This window comes from Medicago truncatula, chromosome 1, assembly GCF_003473485.1.
Source record: "Medicago truncatula cultivar Jemalong A17 chromosome 1, MtrunA17r5.0-ANR, whole genome shotgun sequence".
Classification (NCBI taxonomy): Eukaryota; Viridiplantae; Streptophyta; class Magnoliopsida; order Fabales; family Fabaceae; genus Medicago; species Medicago truncatula.
Window position 1 is genome coordinate 49,679,424 of NC_053042.1, and position 23,253 is coordinate 49,702,676.

Consider the following 23,253-nt stretch of genomic DNA (forward strand, 5'->3'; position numbering starts at 1 on the left):
AAATATATATATTTAGAGACCTAAAACTTATAGATCTAAATAATAAAGAAAAAGAGAGACATAATTTATAAAGCCCTTGCTTTATGGTAGAAGCGAGTTGAGATCCTCTTTATTTGCTATAATAAATGATAATATCCATTATTATAGTTTCGATGTAAATACATGATATAAATGCACCTATTTCTAGAATATATGATATTAATTAAACATTTATACATCAAAACTATAGTAGTATTCTTTAAAAGAAAAGGAAAAAGAACTATAGTAATAAATATTGTAATTTATTATATGAAATCGAGAGGATCTCTGCTCGGTAGAAGCGACCCTACAATCAATATTTATAATTGATCGCAAGGCTCTTGATTAGATGTATTATAACAAGGCATTGAATGGTTTTATCATGGCTTTCAATAAACAAATTTTGGATTAGTACAAGGGGAAGATGTTTGTGACTTGCAATAGCTAGTTCTAGATGGCTCTTCTCTGCAGTCCATTAATACAACTAATACTAATATTGGCATCATCTCTAAGATAAATAACATGATGTCAATGAAGGATTGATCACTTCAAAGTGGTAGCCAACAAGTTTGAATCGGCGCTTCACATGTTTTATGTCCCATGAAGATCGATCCTTGATAATTTAGCGGTGGTTATTGAAGTAATTCACTATGAATAGGAAAACAAAGAGAAAGTGTTCCTCTCAAATTAGATATGAGCAAGACCTATGATAGAGTCAAGTTGTGATGATTCGTATGGGGCTTTCATGAGAGTTGGCAACATCATTTTGGTTTGAGTGATAATGATTATCCAATAATTGAAGGAGAAACTTACTTAAATCTCTTGTTACAAATAGTGGTTGTAGATAGAAGTTAAACACTACTTTAGGACATAATGTATCAAATACGCCCTAGTTGTTTGTATAACCATAAACTTTTTTTTTTTTTTTGAATAATTGTATAACCATAAACTTCTTATCAATCTACTCCTCCATCAAACCACACTTGTTTAGTTTTTCATGTCTTCAAACTCTATATCTTTGTTATAATGTGATGTTCCTTTGGCTTTCCCAGCTATAGTTGTATACTACACAAAGTGGATTGATTAATATGAGAAAAATAGACCCATCAAATTTTATTTTATTTCTTATGATTATCATCATTTTGCAAATAGAAACAGAGGTTAATATGTACAACACCAATTCTGGCATTGGCTAGCTAGCTACAAATACATAAGAGTGCCGATACATGTACCAACTTAGGTGGACATACCACTCTCCACCATCCTTAGTTGGCAAAATTTAATAATAAAAAATTCTGTTTATTTGAAAAATAAAATAAAATTAATTGATTATTCTCACTTCTCTCTCTTACTTAACTTATCTCCCCTCCCTCTCACTTACTCAATCTCTCCCTCTCTTTTCCGACCATCCGCCGCCCTCCGCCATGGCGCCGTCAGACTGCTTTTTCTCCCAAATACTCTTTCTTCTCCGACCAGCAAATTAGAACCATATCCATCAATAATAGAATGAGCATGCAGAAGCATCAAATGCTTATCATTAGAACAAGCTGCAAAGGCGAAAGCGTAGGTGAAGTTATCAGGGGCAAGATTGGTATTTCGACGCAAATGAATGTATAGAGAAATGGAAGAAGGTGAATCATTGCGGGAGGAGCCACAAACGATGACATTGAAGAAGAGGATGTCGAGTTTGAGAACAGAGAAGAAGAGGGCGCGTGCATGAACACCTCATAGCCGGCGACGGCATAAATCTGAAAAAATAAACCAAAACGCCTTGGTGGAGTAGAAGGGTTTTCGATTCGATGGTGGTTACAACTGTACGCCGAAGACGGTGGTCATAGAACGGCGGTCGTCGACGAGGAACAAATCTGTTATGATAGAGAGAAGAGGAGGATGAAAGGGAGTGTTGTTTTGTTGTTCAAATACAGATAGAGAGAGAGAGAGAGGGTGGTTCAAAGAAGTTCGGTGGACCGTGGTGGTGGCCGGTGGCGGAGAGAGGAGGAAGTGTGAGAGGGATAAAGGGGATGGGAGATAGAGCGTGAAGGAGTTACAGAGAGAGAGGGTTTGTTTGATTTTTTGTTTTTAATTTAATTTAATTTTCTTTAATCAATTTCCAACAAAGCAATAATGCCACATCATGAGTGGTACAATGGGTGGATGACAACAAAGTGTGTCTATCGAACATTACCCAATACATAATACAATTGAGACAACAATTTTATGCTGGAATTCTGAAAGAAAAGAAAAATCCCTATCATAAATTAAACCAAATAGGCTCTTATCAATGAGTATTTTTAGGCATAAATGAAAATTCAAATATTCATCCATCCAATGTTCTTGTTGCGACTGCTTTGTCCTATGTCAGTCCTTATATCTGTTGCTTGTCTTTTTGAAGCATCTTGTAGGTGCAGAAACTGTCTGTAAAATAATACACATAATACAATTACACCGATATATAATGTAAGAACTTATTGTATTGTCGCATAAGTCTATATTATATCTGTATTTTAAAATAACTCGATTCTTATTGTATGTTGATATGAAATTAATTTACATTGATAATGCATCTCAATTTCTCTTTTATTTAAAAGTTTTTGCATTTTTAGCATATGTTCACATGTTTATGTTGCTAAAAAGTAAAAGTGAAAAAAGAAAATACACACCCAGTTGTCACATGTTCAAACGGATTGGCTTGTGCATCAAGCAAATTGGTAATGATATTGTTGTTACTCGAGATGGTGGAATCCGTAGAATTGTCACAAATCTGGGTGTTTGAAAATTAATGCATACAAATTAGTAATAAAAAGGTCAATGAAATCAAGAATTCGAAATTTATATAGGAAAATGCTTAATATACTGATAATGACAATATAATTGATACCTTGGATTCTAATTCTTTGTTGACCTCCTCCACCTTGTGCACCTGCCAGTATTTAAATAATGAGCGCTAATTAAGGATTAGTTATGAAATTAAAAATATCAATTTTTCTCTACTCAATTTCATTAGAGTTAGAAATTTGACATCCGAGTTGAACACTTTATAAATGTGAGAAATTAAAATATAAAACAATTATATACCTCCTCACGTAATTCATCAACTCTTTCCATTAGCTTTTGCATCTGAAATTAAAATAACCGCATTATCTACACATTTAGATTGTTTTCTGTGAAGTACAGACATCGGATACGACGTTGACAGGGATACGTTGATACCAATAAGTGTTGGTGTCGGTATCGGACACCAAGACACACCATTAATAAGAAGTGTCGATGCAACAAGTTTTTTCATTTCAATTAGAGTTTATGAGTCAAAAAAAATATATATACTTGGTGCTTTCGAGCTTGAGCAAGCGTTCTCTCCAGTTGTTTCTCTAGACTTTGCAAATCTTTTATGCTAAGTGCATTGATTTCTTCCCCCAAAAAATTCCTTAAAAACAAAAAGAGTTCAAAGTAAAGTAATGTCCCAGCTAGCAACTTAAACTTCACAAAAAAAATTGTTTAATCAGTATCAATACCTTTGTGTCCGGGCAAGAGATTCATGCTTGACTCTTAGCATCAAAAGCTCCTGGTATAAGCCCTGTAATGCACGAAAATGTTAAGAGTAAAATTCTATATATGAAGCACCCGATTTATGAAAATAAGCATAATCAACTTTGTTACATGGGACAAAGAAGGGAAAACCTGTGACTCATGTTCTCCTAAGTAACCATTCTCAGACATATTGTTGAAGCAACATTGACGATACTTCTCAATGATTTTGTTCAAGCTGATCAGAATGAACAAGGTTTGTCAATAATATAGGTTAGTACCATATAATTCATCTCTCTTCACTTAATGAATTTTGACTTGGGTTAAATTATTGAAATAAACCTTGATACAAGATAATAATGTACTTATAAAAAATATATGGACTAGACCAACATGTAGTCACTCTTGCTATGGAATCAACAACTACATTCAACCGTTGAATAAAACTAACATCATTGTTTGTTTGTAAGTGCACTAAATATAGAAATTGCATATTGAAAACTTTGTACATTCTTCAAAAAGTTGAAAATTACTTTTTTCAATGCATAATTACTATTTGTGGAAATCTTTAACATGTGCTTTTGGAATATAAGCTAGCATGATCCTTAGAACATCTTCAATGACAAGATTGTAAGAAACTCAAATTTGATTTTATAACCGCTGTTAAGTTCCTCCTAGAAATCCACACCAAACTTACACAACTCAAGCATACTTTGATGTAAAAATCTAACTAAATGGTTGAATTTAAATAGTTAGTAAAACTTCATTAAGATCAAATTATCTTGGAATATTATAGTTCAATCCATGATTAAAATAATCGTTTTTATCATACTCTACTTGCTATTATAGTACATCTCTGCTTCCTCTCTCGCCGCTCAAATTGTTCCTCATCCTCATTCCCCACCTTGGAGAGTTTTTCCTCCCTGTCCTCATCCCCACACATCACCACGGTCCCACGGAGCTCCATCAGCATGTAAAAATAACTAAATTTCTATTATTTTTGAGCAGTTAATTGGTAAAAAAATGTTAAATTTAACATTAAAACAAATATAATATAATTAAGGTATTACAGTAAATATGTGTCGAAGACGGGTCTCCATATGTTGAGGGTATGATCTTGTCCCCGCACTATTATCGGGGGAAAATTTCTCCCCCATCTTCAATAGAAAAAATTCTCATTTTACGAATCTTCAAATGAGACGATACTCGTTTAAATCCCCATTTAGAGATGAAATTGACACCCCTAATTTCAATCTCAAATAAAGATATAAAAAAATTGCTTACTTTTTTAAAATATAAGCTAATATGACTCATTTAAAGACTCATATTCTAAAATACTCTTTAATTAATATAATTTTATTTTTTTAGTGACATTTCATTCTTAGGAAACAATTTTTTTTAAGGGTGTTTTTAAGAATGTGCTAGTATTTTTTTAGACAAGAAGATTAATTATATTTACTAAATTTTTTAGGTTTAATTGCACTTTTGGCCCCCTATCTTTTCAAAAGTTACGATTTTGGCCCCCTAACTAATTAAAATACAAAACAGCCCCCTATGTATTGGATCTTTGGCCAAAATCCCTTAAGTGAGGTGCCACGTGTCGACCATTGTGGGTGTCATGTCAGCGAAGACCAAGTCAAAAGTGGTCTTGGGGGCCAAAACTGCCAAAGATTCAACACATAGAGGGTTATTTTGTATTTTAATTAATTAGGAGGGCCAAAATCGCAACTTTTAAAAAGATAGGGGGCCAAAAGTGCAATTAAGCCAATTTTTTAATAGGTGTGAAATTAGTTTACTTATAATCAAAGAAGGAATAACTTAAACAATTGATGAGTGAGTGTTGCTAGAAGTAAAACTATCAAGTGGTTGTGCTTTGCCAAACAAGTTGTCTTCATGAACGACCAATCCTGATGTAATATGCTATCGGTTGGGAAACATCATCTAGCCAGTAGCAAGATCACTTGCTTCATGAGCTAGGTTTTACCTTATGATATTTTACTTGGCATACAAAAATGCTCTAAACAGATTATTTTACAACTCCAGACCAGAAATCTTATTGATTATGACCAAGCATGTATTGGAAAAAGTAGCGAAGGAACAAAAAGTGGCATAAAGATATATCAAAAGAAAATGAATTACTCACTCAGTAGTACTGTATTGAAAAAGCTTGCCAAGACTGGAGAAGATGATAAGAGCAACTTCAGCATCACATAACACAGAAAGTTCAAAAGCTTTCTTCAACAAACCACTTCTTCTCTTTGAAAATGTTACTTGTCTATTGATCTTGTTATGTATTCTCTCCATAATCACCTTCCCTCTTCCCATATTGCTTTCTCTCTCTCTCTCTGACTTCAACCGCAGAAAATGACACATGTATATATAACTAAATATTGAACTCCTTTTTCGGTGTTATCAATCATATCCTGATAGGGAAACATCGCATGTAGAAACAAAAGTGTAGTAATATTTATTGAAAAATAATATTTGAACATTCATTTTTAAACAACTTTTGTGATAAATTTCTCTCTCATACTCTCATTGTATTTTTATTCTCTCTCTTTCTTTTTCTTTCTCTATTGTTATTATCTAATAAGAAGAGAGGAAAAAAGATTGTCACTAAAGTTATTTGATTTTGATTGTCAAAATATCACTCCTCATATTTATTTTGGAAAAGGAAAACCCATAAATTTACTTTTATATAATTTTTAATTTGTCATATTTTTCCCCTCCTTTCTTAACCCTTCAATTCTCTATGACAATTGACAAGAGACTTTGATAATCTAAAATTTGATCTTGTTCCGATCAGAATATGAATTTGTTTGTTATATAATTATTTAAGTTAATTGAAATTTTTGTCATGGTTTTTATACGGTACATAATATATTTATTTGTTTTAGCGAAATCTTACTAATTGCTATAATACTAACCACTTAATTTGTATATATTAAGCTACCGTTTGTCCAGATTTTTTTCGATCTAAAAGCTATTTTAAAACAAAGTTAAAATAAAGCCCTTTAAGAAAAAATATAAGTTGTTTGGTTTCTTTATTTTTTTTTAGTTTTAAAGTTATTTTTAAGTTAAAAGTTGTTTGGCAAAATATTGTACAAAATTTTGAATTTATTATTTTTTTGGTGGTGTCCGGGGTTCGAACCCGGGACCTTGCATATATTTATGCATTGTCTTTTTTTTGGTTACATATTTATGCATTGTCTATGTCAACCGAGTTAAGCTAACGATGACAAAACTTTGAATTTATTATGAATTAAAATGTTTAAAATATTATGAATAGTTTGTTTCTTCTTTTTCAATTATACTGTATAATAAATTTTGTTATAAGAATACCATATTTTTGGTGTCATTTAAAAAGATAAGAATTTATATTATATGATATTATATTTGTTACATTGTTGGTGTCATTGAAAAAGATATGTTTAGTTTTTTAAATAAGAAAAAGATATGTATAGTTTGTTACACTATAAATGTGTAAAATATATATAAGTATAATTTTTTTTAGGCATCTATACTTGTACTATTAATTATAAAAATAATTATACGCATTACACAACACTAAAAAAATTATATGCATTAGCATAACAAAAAAAAGAGACATACAAACATAAAGTATTACTCTAAACATTAATGTGTATGTATATTTGTGAGGTTGAAGAAAGAGAATAAAAATATTTGATGTCATTCAATGAAAATATGAATAAAAATATTTACTAATCAAACGATATTGAAATTAAATATATAAATAATAATAAAATAATAATAAAACTAAATGGACCCTCCTCAAAATTATATGGACCGGCATTCATACACCAACCAAAGTTGACCGATAAATTTTACCATCACCAAAAAAGTTGATTGATGAAAGGAGTAATATACGTGATTTGCTTTTTCTTTCATGGGTGAAACACTTATCAGGATATTTGTATTATGGTACTTACCCTAACCTTGCCTAGTAGTGGAGCAATGTTGATAGAATTTTGAACATGAAGCTACATGTTACTGTAGATGCCGTTAGTCTATGTTTGTACTTTGTTGTGTTGTGTGAATGTGGCTCCCATCTGTCACGGACACCAAGTCGAATCAATCAATTCTAGTACTACTAGTGGTACTTTTCAATTTTCTTCTTCTTTTCATACATTCATTCATGGTATATTAACCTACCTTTAGGACGTAGGATATTTATTATCTTCTAGTTAATTGGCCATGTTTCACAACCCCATTGGCTATTTCGCTTCGTAGCATGGTAATGATTCATTAGTATGCCCATTTAAAAGTGGCTGATCCATTAGGGTGTCGACACGTTTCAATGCCCACAAGTGTTGCTAATAAGATGACACTTTTTTGTTTGATGTAAGCATGCCCACGTTCCATAGCCTCAGCCGACTGGATAGTGACTGTACATAATTATGTGTGTGCATTGAGACTGAGAGAGCGTTAAGAACACCTATTTTTAGTATTTTCACTAACATTTCCATTTTATTTGATGAAATCGATAGAAGTGGTGTTCCGTAAATCGAGGGGTAATTCGTAAACTTAACGAGTTTTACATTTTTAAGTGTCAAAAATATGTTAATTTGAAGGTAAATTTGAGTTTTAGTGAAATCAGAATGTTTGATAAGTTTGATTGAGTTAACACGTGTTAAACTTACAATTTTTTTTATAATTTTTGGCCATTTTTTTGGCTTATTTTCTTTCGAAACCCAATTCTTTTGTCAAGCCCAAGGTATTGAAATTAATGTTGAAGTGAGTTCAAGCCATGTATTTGGTTCGGTTCTAATATTGAAGACACTTTATCATTTGGAGAAGAATTTGATGAAGTTGGAGATGGAGACACCGATGATAATAATGTTATGGAACTTTTGACGAAATTAACTAGTTTATTTTTTGGATAGGTTTATTAACAACTTTAGAAAATTGTGAAACTTACTTTTTTGGATGGTTTAGAATCTTATGAAACTTATGATTTTGCAAGTTATTTTTGTATTTTGATGTTAAGTTAAACATAACTCTTTGTTATGATGGTTATGTATACTTTGTCTTTATAATTAAGTTTTATGTTGCACCATTGACCTATTAGCAATATTATATTAGCTTACACATGTCATGTATATAATAAAACCTTAAATAGGTAAAACATATTTGCACCATCCAATTTACATAGGTAAAACGAATTGAGGTAAACCCTCGAATTGTAAAACCTTAAATAGAAATCTTATTTGATGAAATCAATAGAAGTTGTATATATCGATAATGAATCTCGTATAATGTGTTAATTCTTGTCATTCTTGCACAATCCTTTTGTAATATATAAGAAAGCCCTTTCAATTAACAATTGAACAAACATTAGAGAAAGTCTTAAATAAAGTATGTCTAACACTTTCCATTAGTATTGTTCTTTTCTTTTAACAGCTTGGGTATATTTTGTTAGAAAATAGTAATATAGGAATAACATTTTAAGACCACTTGTTAAATATCAAATAATATATTGAAAGTTGTGTGGTTATAAAGAAACCAATGGATTGAATGATTTTTTTTAAATAGACGAAATGATAAATAATTGTTGAAAATTTACAAACATAATTGGTGAATTAGTTGAGATTCAAACTTCAATCACGGTATATGTCCTAACAATCTCACCATTTCAAGATGTTGAATGCATTATTCATAAAATAAGATTTCTTTTTTGGACTTTTTATTTTTTTTATAAATTGCTTTTCAAGCAATGTTACCTAAGGAATGGATTCGTTTTGGTTCATTTACATCAACACATTATGGAGTTCGGACTACTAACATAGTGAAATCTGTCATCATCCCTCTCGAGATTTTCACAATAGTATATGAAGCGCAAATCATAATTGCAAAAATAAAGAGAGATATCTCCAATTGTACCATCGTCACCTCCTTCATTCTACCTCATTTATAATCCACCAGCCTTTGAATTACCCTTCAACCACTCGAAAAATGTCAATCCTTCTCTAATCTTCAATCCCACAACCATGCGAATTATTGAGTACACATTTGATAAGGCTGAGAAACACGAGTAAAATACCAAAATATCTCCTCTGCAGTTAACTACCGAGGAATTCATAAATTGGCTGCAATTAACTACCGAGGAAAACTTCGGTAGTTAACTGCCGAGGAAACTTCAAACCTTAATTTTTTATTTTTTATTTTAAAAAAACCTTATATTGTCATTATTAATATTTATTGATTCTAATATTATTTAATTCATTGTGATTTTATGAGGAAACATAATCAACACTCTTTTAATGTTTTGGATTACATTAAAGAATTAAACAAGAAAGTTATAATTTTCTTTTTCTTTTTTAAAAAGAAGCAACAATAAAAGCACTTTAATTGTGTAATAAAATCAAAATTTCACTCAAAGAAATAATACTCGATTTTATCAATCAAGGTTGTATATCTTTGCTGATTTAAATCATTAATTAAATAACAATTAAATCACATACAAATAAAAACATGAACCATATTTGACCATATTAAAAATTTATTTTAATATTATTTACTAGGAAAATGCTCTTTACCACGAACAGTGCTACAACGAAAAATAAGAAAAACACTAGTCTTGCCGTTTTTTCCGCCAAAAACGTCTTTGATTTTTTTTTTAATATTAAAATGATGTTTATTGTAGTTATATGTGAATGTTTCGTGAATTCCTTTTAGATCAATGATGTTTATTGTACTTACTAAAGTCATAATTGATTCTTTTTTTGCAATAATCACAATTAATTCAGCAATTGAATGACATCAATCAGAATTAATTCTCTTGATTTCATCCATGTCAACGTGCATATATAGAGAAAATAAATGGATTATTAAGAGAAGTTAAAGCCAAGTTATTCTACAAGGATTTTTACGAAAAAGAATGGAAGAAATTTGATAAATCTTGAAGGATCATATGGATAAGTTGGAAAACAATAACTCATGAAATAATTTGTCAAAAAAAAATAAAAAATTCTCATGCAATAAATTGTTAGCTAAATAATAAGTCAAGAAAATATTAGTGGCTTGCTCAAAAATAAATAAATATTAGTGACATTTACAATGTATAAAAATTATTATTATTATTATTATTATCTTCTTTTAAACGACAAGAATTTCTACCACTATTTTCAAAAATAATATTCAAATGTTTAATTTCTACCACTATATTCAAATGCTTAATTTTTACACTCATTGAAACGACAAAATCACAATGAATTAATTAGTATTAGAATCAATAAATATTAGTAATGACAATATAAGGTTTTTGTAAAAAAAATAAAAAAAAATTAAGGTTTGAAGTTTCCTCGGTAGTTAACTGCAGCCGGTTTATGAATTCTTCGGCAGTTAACTGCAGAGGGAGTATTTTAGTATTTTTACTAGTGTTTCTCAGCCTTATCAAATGTGTATTCAGCAATTCCCCACAACCATTGAATCACTATAATCAGGAGATTGAATCAACACATCGCCTTTTGGTACCTCTTGTCATTAAATAAACACAAAAACGGAAAAATTCACTTCATTAAGTTCAACAACAAAAATCCAGAATAAAAAAATACATGTTACTCTACAACAAAGACTCGACATTTGAAAAAAGAACCAATAAAAAATTTCACCCTAAGAACACGTTGTTTAATCTTTTTTAACGACCCTTTTAAAATTTAACAACTGAAGTTGAAATAAAATGATGTTTTTCTTGATGGGTATTTTGATTGTTTTAACATCAACGTTGTTTTCTACACACAATTTTAACTCTTTACCCAAAAAATAATCAAAATACACTTCAACAAAACAATCATTTTTCAGCTTCAGTTTTTAATTATAAGTTCAGTTGTTAAAAAATGAAACTTTAACTTTTTAAGGTGCATTTCAACTAAATATTTTTTAAAAAGGAATAAAAAGGAGCAACTTGTGTTTTTTTTTAATCGGTGAAGTGAAATTTAGTTTTGTGTTTATCTAATGGTATTTAATAGTTGTTAAAGATGATGTTTGATCTAGTAATTCGATTGATGGAGGAGAATGGTAATCATGGTGAAGATTTCGTTGCTTTAAAGATTGGTGTGATTAGGGATCGGATGAGGATTAGAGTTTTTTCAATGTTGTTTGGATGAAGATCCAATGCTATACAATGGTTAAGGAGGGCTCCTTAAAAAATAAAATGGTTAAGGAAGGTTAAGATTCTCTCCATTTATAACTTTCTCCATTTGTTTCATTTAGAAAGATAAAATCACACAAAAAGTGAAAAATAATTAATGATGGTGGGATACACTTAGTGATAGGACTCATCACTTATTTTTTTTGTTCATCTCTCTCCAAGTTGCAACTTTCATATAATTTTATAAATGGAGAGTATTTTTACCCGGTTAAGGAGGGGATGGTGATGATGATGAAAACCGAGACGTGTATATTTATTCTACTTTCCTATAATGTGGGCAGCGGCTAACATTACGATGAAGGGGATGAAAATTGTTAGAGTTGAGTTTTACTCCCCCCGTTTTAAAATGAGTGTCGTTTTAGTAAAAAAAATTGTTTCAAAATGAATGTCACTTTCAGTTTTCGATGCAATAATAACTTTTTATTTTCAATTATACCCTTCGATTAATACTATGTTACACTACTTTCAAAGTATTATTTATTCTTTAATGAAAATCAAATTAATAGTTGATTAGGATAATTTGGTAAAATTGCTACGACGTTTGACTACTTTATTGTATTCCTTAATATATGTGCAATTGGCTAAAACGACATTCATTCTGAAACGGAGGGAGTAGTTGATTACTAATTTATTGAATAATTAATTTCTCATTAAGTAGGTTTATTTGATATTTTTAATATATTTAATAAAAATATGGTTACTAATAATATAAAACTAATATCAATGCCAAGTTATGTAGTATGTGATCTAAAAAAAAAAAAAAGTTATAGTATATGTGAATGGCAAACAAATATAAAATGTCCACGTGCATGATAGTTTATAAAGTTATAAAATTTAGGCTTAAATATGATAATCGTCGTTGTAATTTGGCTCAGTTTTGATTTCCGTCACTCTAAAAAAATAAAATTGTTTGAAAAAGGTCCCTGGCTCCACTATTCAGGTGATTTGGCATGGTTTTGGCCACGTTGCAGTTGCTGACTGTGCAACTTTTGCCACGTGGTGTGCCACCTAATATTAAATTTTAAAATTCTGAAAATTGTTTTTAAAATTAAAAAATATGAAAATAAATTTAAAAAATTTAAAAAACAATAGAAAAATTCAGAAAATAAATTTTAAAATATTAAAATAATTTTCTTATTTTTTTATAATTTTCAAAATAAAATTAAGTTTTTTTAATATTATATATTCTGAAGAAAAAAATGATTTTTTTATTAAATTAAAATTTTCGTAAAAGAAAAAGAAATTAGATTTTTTTTAAATTTATTATCGAAAATTATAAATTTATAACTTTTGAAAATATAATTCTCATTATTTTCGAAAAATATTTAATATATAATTTTCAAATTAAAAAAATATATTTTTCAAAATTTTTAAATTTAACAGTTTTTTTGACAAAAGATTAAGTTTTCGAGAATTTTAATTTTCAATTTTTTTTTCAGATTTATTTTTTCGGAAAGGCATTTTCTTATTTTTTATAATTTTTAAATTTTAAAAAATAATTTTCAGAATTTTATTTTAAATTTTTTAATTACGTGGACTGCCACATCAGCGTGACATCGCAAAAGTTGCACAGTAAACAACTGCCACGTCAGCGAATAGCATGCCAAGTCAGACATGAAGTGGGGTCAAGGACCTTTTTCAAACATTTTTTTTTACAGGGATGTATTTCATTTTTTTTTTACAGGGACGAAAATTAAAATTGGACTAAATTACATGGACGATTATCATATTTAAGCCTAAAATTTAATATTCAGCACTTTTTTTTTTTAGAGAATTTAATATTCAGTACTTAATCCATTACATCAACCTTTTAAACAAAAGAATGAACTTTTAGTTTCGTTCCATCATAAAAGAGCAAAGAAATAGATGGAAATGTATGTTTTATTCCATTCTTTCCCGCTTCACTCTATTTCATTATATTTCTAGTTTGCTAATCTAGTGGAAAGGAAAGTGGATAGTGGCAATTATACGAGGTTTTGGACCAATACGTGGATGTGAAATGTGTCTCTATTTGAGGGATTTCTCTCGACTGTATTTGCTTTCAGAACAAAAGATAGCGAAGGTGAAAAATCTGAGAGAAAGATAAGGCAACAAAGTGTTGGTCGAGTTTCTGTTAGAGAAGGCTTTTCGAGTGGGAACAATATAGTCTCGAGGAACATTTGCTTGTCTTATCTACGACTACCTGGTCTTCGAAAGAAAATTCATGGTTACGACATTTGGATGTTAGTGGATCCTTTTTTGGGAACTCGTCATATTGCTCTCAACTTTATTAATGAAGCCGCTATAGGTAATTCAACCTCTTTTATGTTCTTCAATATTTGAAATAGTGGAGCTCCGTCCTAGGTGTCAGTGTTATCCTGTAAGTTATTGGATGATAACATCTAGTTTAAATCTAATTTAGCTCACATAGGGATTATCCTTGATAGTGCCTGGTCGATTGTGTTTTTCTGTGAGGGGCAATTAGAAACTACATTTTATCTTTTTCTTAACTGCAATTTTGTGGCAGTGGTTTGGTGTGGGGTGCTCTGGTTGTTAGGTATGGCATCGTTGATGTCGTAGATCTTCCAATCTTCCTTGAGTCATTTGGTGGCTTGGTAGGCAACAAGAAGATAACAAAATGTCTTTGGCTAATTTGACATACTGCGATTTGGAACATTTGGAAAGCCAAAATTAATACAATTTTTAAAGATGCTTCTATAGATTTGTTGTAGGTGGTGGATGAGATGAAAATTCATCGCACTGGTTGTACTACCTCTGGTTTTGGGATCCTTGGAATTGTTTAAAGTAGATTGATTAGATTTTTAGGTCTGCATTGACGTTGGCTAAGGTCGAGTTGCTGCAATTTCGATGGATTCTAAGGGTGTTGATTATAAGTCTCCTTTTATAGATTTCAACAACCTGCTTTTGCTCTTGTCCTCGCAGTTTCACGATGGACAATCTCAAAGTGTTTTGGCCTTGTTTACTTAGGTGTTAGGGTTGAGGGTTTCATCTTTATGGCTTTTTTGTAGGGGGTTCTAGTTTTCTATTGCTTGGGTTGTGTGTTATGTGAGCATCATTTTGCTCTCTTGTGTTGTGTGTTATGTGAGCATCATTTTGCTCTTTTTTGTAATAAGCCTTAAAGCCTTGTACATTTCTTAGCCATTAGAGGGGACATTTTGCCAAAAACGAAGGTGTATTAGTAAAAAGACTGGGCGAATAGCAATCCTCTATTTTCTTCTTCTGTTCTCCATCACTACAGCCCATTTTCAAAACCCACCATCCAATAACCCAATTTCTATTTTTATCTCATCAACGAGTTTTGCTTCATCTTTCATTCATCTCTCACCACCACTCCTCCACCGTCAACCGCCATTTCTCAGATCTCCGACACGGTGTTCATTTCTCTAACCGTCACCGGCAACCACTGCTCCTCATTCTTCACTGTAAATTCAAAGTACTGTATTCACATAAGAAGAGTACCGCTACTAAATCTCCACTATGAGAAGGTAAATTTTAGACACTTATTCGAATTTGATTTTCGATTTCGATTTCAATTCTCAAAAGTCGAAAATGTCGATTGTTGCAGACCTGGACTTCACCGGCAGAATGGAAGACACATCGGAGGATCAGGATTCAAAGGAATGGTTGCGAAGTTATCAATTGCTGCTATCGTACTCTTGATCTGCACGTTCTCATTGTTCTACTCTTCATCAAATGAGAATGTTCAATCCATTTTTCGATCAGAGGTTCTTTTAAAATTGTTCAGTTCAGAATCTCTACGAATTTTTGTAATGCGAAACTCAGCGAATTTTTTATTTGTTTATTGTTGAGCAGATCCGGTTAGAAGAGCTTTGGAGCAATGCCGATTCCAGTGGTTGGCGACCGTCGTCGTCACCGCGTTCTCATTGGCCCCGTATCTATCTGTTCTTGTAGTTACAGACTGTTTCTCATGCAAGAGTTTTTAATTGAGTATGGTTGTTATAGAATTTTCTGATAATGTGTTATGGTGTTTTTTTCCAGCTCCTCCGAGTAAGAATAATGGCTATTTGCGGGTTCGATGCAATGGTGGACTGAATCAGCAGCGTACTGCAGTTTGTACCTTCCCATTCTCTTACTGTAAAATGTGATGGAATTTTATGAGTATATAGGGTTGCTATTTTCTATACTGGTTTAGTGCATTCACTGTTAATTAACTAACCGTGTAGTCAATGAAGCCTAGATACTTCAAAATATTGAGAAGTATCAATGTCTGACACGAATCCGATACATGTATTTGACACGTCTCCGATACAAATAAACGTCCAATACTTCCCAATACATACCCATCAAGTATCCAATAGTTTTTTTTCATTCTTTTTGGAAATATTTTGACCAATGCTTCTTACGAAATAAAAACAGTACACAGTTATCCATATCTAAGTCGAAATGTGATATCTTTATGATATGTGTACTAACTAAAGACAAAATTGTATGCTTTTGTGACACATTTATAGTAGGAAAAATAATATATACTGATATAGGTGGGGAAGTTATATGTAACCATGTCTATGTCTATTAACTACTTATATGTTTATGTATTTATGAGAAATTAGCTTGTCTGTGTCGTATCTTGATTTTAAAAAATTTCACGAATCTCCGCATCTGTGTCGTATCTTATCCGTATCGTAGTATCAGAGCTTCTTAGTGTGTAGTATTTGCTTTTTTTATGCTAGGTGAATCCAATGCTGTTGTTAGGATGGGGGTTTCATATATGTATGACGGTTCTTTTGTTCTCTGTATTGTATTTATATATTTGTATTTTAATGCTGTAGATCTCTAATGCTGTTCTTGCTGCGCGGATTATGAATGCTACACTAGTGCTGCCTGAATTGGATGCAAACTCCTTCTGGCATGATGACAGGTATATCACTAATTGTCTTGAAATTTTTATTCTTAACTTACTTCTGATCCGCAAAACTTGTTCATCAAATTCTCGATTTTGATTCAAATGGTAGAAGATATGCGGGTTCTTTATTTTTTCTTGAACATAGGAGTTTTTGTTGATTCCCAATTTGAATGTGATCACTACTTAAGTAGTTAGTTTATTAATTAATAATTACTTTTGTTTATGAATTTATGAATAATAATAATTCCTTGACAAAACTATTCTTATTACTTTTTTATTTTTTCGGTTAAATAGCATAGTGGCTAGAAATTCACCCTTTAAGGTGAATAAGTGAGGAATCTGGGGTTCAAGCACTAACCCCTGTATACCATAATATCCCTACCAATTGAGCTAAGCTCATGGGGACAAAGCTGTTATTACTATTAGGCGTCTATTAACAGATTAGGATACGGCGAACTCAACAGTTTGTAGTGAGGGGTAATGCTTGTTCTGGCAAAATAATAAAACAAGAAAGGCAAGAATAGATCTGCTCCGTTGATTTTTATTAACCCACCACATGATTTCCATGAAACAAGGAGATAACTTTTTTAAACTCTTTACAATGTCCCACGTGCTTATTCTTGCGTTTCGTCTCCAACTTCCTCCGTAAAATTTAGCAGCACTCCTGTAGTGAATGCATTATAGTGTATTAATTTTATTATAAATGAAAAACACTTCCACATATTTAAATACATGGACTTATTTTTGAAACATGGATTTTGCATAAATTTGTGTTTAGTTTGCCTAGAAAAATGTGTTTTACTTATAATAAAAGGTATTTAGTTCTTTTTAGGTCAAATGCATCTAAATGTCCTTTAAGTTTTTTGTTTTTTCCAAAGTGGTCCTTTAAGTTTCAAAAGTCCCAAATAAGGCCTTTTAGTTTTTGAATCGTTTCAAACTAGTCCTTTTAGAGGATGATGGTGATGATTCAGATGATAGCAACAAAGAGCATTATCCACCATTTGCCATGCCTAAAAAGATGACTAGTTTTAAGTGGGTGTTAGGAACCAGATTTGGTACCAAAGATGAGTTCAAGGAAGCAATTACCAACTATGCTATCTACAACAGGACTTGTTTGAAACGATTCAAAAACTAAAAGGACTTGTTTGGGACTTTTGAAACTTAAAGGACCACTTTGGGAAAAACGAAAAACTTAAAGGACCTTTAGATGCATTTGACCTTCTTTTTAACATGTCTCCTTAGACCATCCATTGAGAAAGACCTTATGGTTATATTTGTTGTTACTTCATAGGGAATAGATGATATATTATTTTCCACCCACAAAATTAAAAGATAGTTTCTGGTTAAGTTCTTGTACATCTGATAGCAAGTAATTGCTGGATTAACTTTGTGTGGAAACAATATGCTAGGATTACTATCAACGGGGAAATTTGCCATTCGCTTAACCTTGGGTGCATCTTTTAATAAACAAATTTGAAATGTTTGCATGTGTTCTTGTAGCATTTGCATGTTCTCAGCAAGGTATCTCAATTTATACTTTTCTATAAAACTAGCATTAGATGCTTGGTCATTTATCAGATGGACTTATAAGTTGGGTGCTTGTTAATTTTATTTAAGTTTTCCTTATAGAAATACAGAAATGTGTTTAATCTAGCACAGAAATTGTTCTACTTTTAGCAATTGACATCCAAAATTCACTTGAATATCCAGACTAAGTTTCTTAAATTTAATTTTTTTTGTCTTGGACCTCTTGGTAGTTAGAATCTTATTCTGATTTAGGAGAAGAGGCACCTTTTCTCTGGTTGTAAAGATTCTGGTCTCATCGATTGTTAAATTTGTGATGAATTGGTGTCGCATTATATGCAATAGGTCATATATTTATTTATTTGTTTGTTTGTTTTACATGCAGTGGTTTCCATGGTATCTATGATGTTGAGCACTTTATTAGAACACTGAGGTTTGACGTAAAAATTGTAGAAAGCATTCCAGAAAATGAGAAAAGTGGCAAAAAGAAGAAATTAAAGGCATTTCAGGTAGATTATAATATTTGGCAATTGATTAATTTGAAATCATTTTAATTTCCTGGATAGTATGTTCAAAACTTCAAATGTTATTTTGAAACAGATCCGCCCCCCTAGAGATGCTCCTATAAGTTGGTATACTACTGATGCTCTCAAGAAAATGAAGGAACATGGTGCCATTTATCTTACTCCCTTTTCACACCGGTTAGCTGAAGAAATTGACAATCCTGAGTACCAAAGGTTGAGGTGTAGAGTTAACTATCATGCTTTAAGATTCAAGCCACATATTATGAAGCTAAGTCAATCAATAGTTGATAAGCTACGTGCACAAGGACCCTTCATGTCGATACATCTTCGGTTTGAGATGGATATGTTGTCATTTGCTGGGTAAGTTATCTACTTATCTTGAATGCATATGCATGCACATCACATCAATTGAGATATAGGCATTTTGTCATTGCTTTTTTTTGTTGTTGAAGAAAATGCCTGTTTTTCTTTTGATTCAAATCTATGGATATTTATGCCAATTTTTGTCAGAAAACATGGATCAAAAGCGTGAAATTTCAATTCATCAGTGGATCTGTTGTAGTTCTTTTTTATTTTTCTAAACATCTCTAATGGCCACTCCAAAGTCCTTTTACTCTTTCAATTTCTGTTGTAGTTCTTTTATATTTCTAAACATCTCTCTAGGAAAATGACACTTTTATTTGACAAATTGTAATTTGTAACTCTTTTATGGACACACCCAAACGTGTTGTGCACACGCTTGATGCTTTCATGTGTATTTGCTTTGTTAGTTTTTTATTTCTTACCAAGGGTACATTTGACTCTGAACTAGTTGTAGGTACTAGCAATCTTGATGGTATAGTGGATTTGTTTTCTAGTGCAGCCTCATAAATTGTGGCGATTTCTCAAAATCATGGTGTTAACTAGTTTAGTGTCTGTTTGTTTTCCTAGATCCCGGCTCCAGCCGTGTGTGATATAAACAGTTTTAATCACATTTTTTTGGGCTTAACTTAAAGGCCTTATTCTGTAAAGAAGAGCTGAAGAGATTGTCGCAACTTGGGAGGGGTTTGGAGCTAGTAACGTTATATTAGAAGTGAAATGAGTTAACTTCCGTTTTATGGGTGAGTTTAAAGGTTGTCAAACTGAAATCGTACTTAGACTGGACCAAGTGTATTGTCAGTTGATGACAAGGAGATTGTTCATTTAGGACATTTGACCAAGAAATTGCATATGGATCACCAGATTTTGTGTCCATTGCTTACAAACATAATGAAACAACCTGTTTTCCTCAATTTATTCTTGCTTGTAATGTTTTTTCTCAAAGAATGATAAGGCTTTAACCCATTTCCGTATTCTAATCCACTGTCACTTTTTTAATGCAATTGAAACTTATAATAATAGTATAAAGAATTTCAGAAACTTGTTGGCATGCTTTCTCCCTTAAACTGCTTTTTAATGTTATGGTTAACTTTGGCTGCAAGCTTTCAAGTCATCCCAGTCGATGTGCACCACATTTATTTGTGCAAAATACAGAATGCTCTTCTATTTAAGAACGTAACGTATATTTATTTTCTTAAGTATGCATTTGGGATATCTTCCTGTTATGTCCGAGTGTTTGGCTGTATCTGTATTTGCATGTTCTATGAGTGCTGATCAAAGAGTAGAAATTATAGAATCTGTTTTATTGACGGATAAATAAACTATTTTTTTTTTCATTCAAAGTATAATTTAATGCTTCTTTCTCTAAATTACTCATGTTAAATGTGAATGTGATTGTAGATGCTTTGATATATTTACACCTGAGGAGCAAAAGATTCTGAAGAAATATCGAGAAGAAAATTTTGCACCTAAAAAACTAGTCTATAATGAAAGAAGAGCCATCGGAAAATGCCCACTGACTCCCGAGGAGGTAAAAATTAGTTTTATTCTGATTATCTTTTAATTGTTTCTTTGTCTGCCTTTGCCAAAAAAAAATAAAAAATCGTTTCTTTGTCTGGCAAATGGTATGTGTGTTGATGATTACAGATTACAAATTTGTTGGAAGTTATGATGCCAATAATTTAATTGGATATAGATTGATCTGTTCTAACTGCAGGTTGGTCTTATTTTGCGTGCATTGGGTTTTGACAATTCTACCAGGATATATCTTGCAGCTGGTGAATTGTTTGGTGGGGATCGATTTATGAATCCATTTCGCAGTTTGTTCCCCAGACTTGAGAATCACAGTTCTGTAGATCACTCTGAAGAGCTTGCTGAGAACACTAGGGGATTGGCAGGTTCTGCTGTGGATTACATGGTCTGCCTTCTTTCTGACATTTTCATGCCAACCTATGACGGGCCAAGCAACTTTGCAAACAACCTTCTTGGTCATCGCCTTTATTATGGTTTTCGGACTACAATCAGACCTGATAGAAAAGCTCTTGCCCCTATTTTCATTGATAGGGAGAAAGGACAAATCACCGATTTTGATGAGGCCGTTAAGAAAGTAATGCTGAAAACAAACTTTGGTGAACCTCATAAGCGTGTTTCTCCCGAGTCTTTCTATACAAATTCTTGGCCTGAATGCTTCTGTCAAACATCAGCAAAGAACCCAGAAGACAATTGTCCACCTAACGATGTTTTAAATATTCTGCATGATGAATTGGTAAAAGCATCTACAGACACAAACTCTACACAAGCTTGAGCAGATATATAGGGGTTATTTGTGGCTTTGAGCAGATTGTTCTTTTATTCCACAGTAATGAACTTCTGTGGGTCAAATTGAAAAGGAACGAACTCCTGTTACAGGATCCAGATTTTCAGGTGATATTTGCTGTCCCACATTATTAGTTCTACTGATGGAATGATATAGTCAAATAATAACGAGAATTGAAGGAGCTGATTTGTATACTCCCCTGATTTAGTTTTCTGTAGACAATAGAAGGAAGATCAGACGGATTGATTGGGTAGAGAGCAATGCCCGGAGTTATACTGTGTACAATGTGCATCAGAAAGGCACTTATATAGTTACTAATGTACTATATGTTAGATATTTGGAGTGCCATATGTAACTGATGGTGTGTTGAATATGATTATTTTTGTTTATTAATAATGTAATATGTTGTTATTCGGCAAATTTCCCACTTTTTTTTTTTTTGGTTACAATAGGTAAGAAAAAACAGAAAAAAGACAGGAAAAAAGACAGTACAAAAGAAACTTAAGTTCTCAGGAAACAGGTTCCTGAAGCATCAATTTTTAGCATGCTGATGAGATCAAGAGGAGGGTACTGGTGTTCCAAGAAGGGTGCAGTTGAAGTGGCTCCGAGTTTGGCTGAGAAGTCTGCGCAGTGGTTTCCTTCTCTAAGAGTGTGAAAGATTCTGAAGTTGTGGGAGGCTAAAATATCCTTGATATCTTGAATTATCACTGCATAGGCATGGAATTTAGATACCTCGCCTGAGACAAGATTGACTGAAATCTGAGAGTCTGAGAAGCACACTAATTCCTCAATGCCCATGTTCACTGCCATTCGGTAACCTTCAAGGATGGCTGTGAGCTCCGCTTGCAGAATACAAGTTGAGCCGTGAATGAGGCCTGAGAACCCCTTCAGAAATAGCCCCGCGCTGTTACGTATTAAGCCTCCATAACCAACACGAGTTGGTGTGCCAAGACAGCTTCTGTCGACATTGAGAATGTGGCAGTTGAAATTTCTGCTATTCCATGAAATCCACCGATCTGAAACCATCAAAAAAGGTTTTCAAACTGCTGTCATTGCCGCTGGCAAATTTCCCACTTGAAACATATATTTATTATCAGCCTTTAAAATCTGAACTTTTATTAAATATAACATGTTTTTTTTCTTCTTAAAGGTAGCTATTTATTCGAAAGGGTAAAAATGGATTTTAATTAAAGTGATGAGGGTAAAAATGAAACAAAAGATAATAAGCTATAAGCTTAAATGCTACTTGAAATAGCGTCTGAAAAATATCTTATAAGCTCGTGAAATAAACTATAAGTTCGTGGTGAAAAAACATTATCAAATAGAATTTTTTTAGTCGAACGAACTTATAAGCTATCCGCTATAAGTTATAAGCTAAATTTTTTGTCTTAGCTAGTACATTCAAAACTCAGCTATGTGTAAATTTTGACCTGCGGTTCTGTGTGCACTTTGCTTGTCCTGAAGCTGACTTCTGTTATACATGACATATACTATTTTCTTAGAGAAATGTTAACTTGTGTCTTTAAGGCATAAGCTAATGAATTAAAAATATAAATAGTTGATTGGAATGCATGCATTATATTTAATATTTCACTTTTCCTTAAAAAAAAAAATTAATATTTCACTTTTTAATGAATTGAAATCACAAAATTTTAAAGAATACTTCTTCTTTTAGGATTTTTAACATGTGCTTTAAGGACACCTATTTACTTATAGCTTAATTGCACTTTCCCCCTATCTTTTGCTAATTTTGCGATTTTGCACCTTTTTTTTTGAGCAATTTTGCACCCTATCTTTTGCCCCTTTTTGGTTAGATAGACCTTCTTGTGTTTAATTGCAATTTTGCCCCCTATTTTTTTGCCAATTGTGCGATTTTGCACTCTTTTTCTTTTTTTTGAGCGATTTTGCACCCGATCTTTTGCCCCCTTTCCCCTCTTTTAATGATGATTTTGAA

The 23,253-nt window shown here is 32.0% G+C and overlaps 3 protein-coding genes across 6 annotated transcripts; 1 reads left to right on the forward strand and 2 right to left on the reverse strand.

Annotated features, from left to right (window-relative positions):
• Positions 1 to 2,171: 2,171 nt before the first annotated feature.
• Positions 2,172 to 5,924, reverse strand: LOC11415101 (MADS-box transcription factor 17). 2 transcript variants are annotated; one of them, XM_024769762.2, is made up of 8 exons: positions 5,687 to 5,922; positions 3,697 to 3,781; positions 3,531 to 3,592; positions 3,343 to 3,442; positions 3,094 to 3,135; positions 2,897 to 2,938; positions 2,679 to 2,779; positions 2,172 to 2,433 (listed from the first exon to the last, which is right to left on the reverse strand). In XM_024769762.2, exons 1-8 carry the CDS (start codon positions 5,914 to 5,916, stop codon positions 2,328 to 2,330), a joined length of 768 nt encoding a protein of 255 aa, XP_024625530.1. In that variant the 5' UTR covers positions 5,917 to 5,922; the 3' UTR covers positions 2,172 to 2,327. The 2 variants fall into 2 exon arrangements, with proteins under 2 accessions (XP_024625530.1, XP_003592353.3); XM_003592305.4 differs by lacking the exon at positions 2,679 to 2,779 and having other exon boundaries at positions 5,687 to 5,924.
• Positions 5,925 to 14,978: 9,054 nt separating this feature from the next.
• LOC25485105 (O-fucosyltransferase 1) lies at positions 14,979 to 21,730 on the forward strand. Of its 3 annotated transcripts, XR_005643867.1 has the most exons (10): positions 14,981 to 15,198; positions 15,279 to 15,438; positions 15,527 to 15,605; positions 15,713 to 15,783; positions 16,504 to 16,592; positions 18,487 to 18,610; positions 18,702 to 18,985; positions 20,384 to 20,513; positions 20,700 to 21,406; positions 21,508 to 21,730. XR_005643867.1 is itself a non-coding variant. In XM_039829939.1 (9 exons), the coding sequence occupies exons 3-9, from the start codon at positions 15,552 to 15,554 to the stop codon at positions 21,285 to 21,287; spliced, it is 1,356 nt and encodes a 451-aa protein (XP_039685873.1). In that variant the 5' UTR covers positions 14,979 to 15,198; positions 15,279 to 15,438; positions 15,527 to 15,551; the 3' UTR covers positions 21,288 to 21,730. The 3 variants fall into 3 exon arrangements, 2 of the variants coding, with proteins under 2 accessions (XP_039685873.1, XP_039685872.1); XM_039829939.1 differs by having other exon boundaries at positions 14,979 to 15,198; positions 15,527 to 15,621; positions 20,700 to 21,730; XM_039829938.1 differs by having other exon boundaries at positions 14,982 to 15,198; positions 20,700 to 21,730.
• Positions 21,731 to 21,800: 70 nt separating this feature from the next.
• LOC112418663 (uncharacterized) lies at positions 21,801 to 22,325 on the reverse strand. Its single transcript, XM_024775124.1, has one exon. The coding sequence runs from the start codon at positions 22,323 to 22,325 to the stop codon at positions 21,801 to 21,803; it is 525 nt and encodes a 174-aa protein (XP_024630892.1).
• Between the last annotated feature and the right edge of the window lie 928 nt (positions 22,326 to 23,253).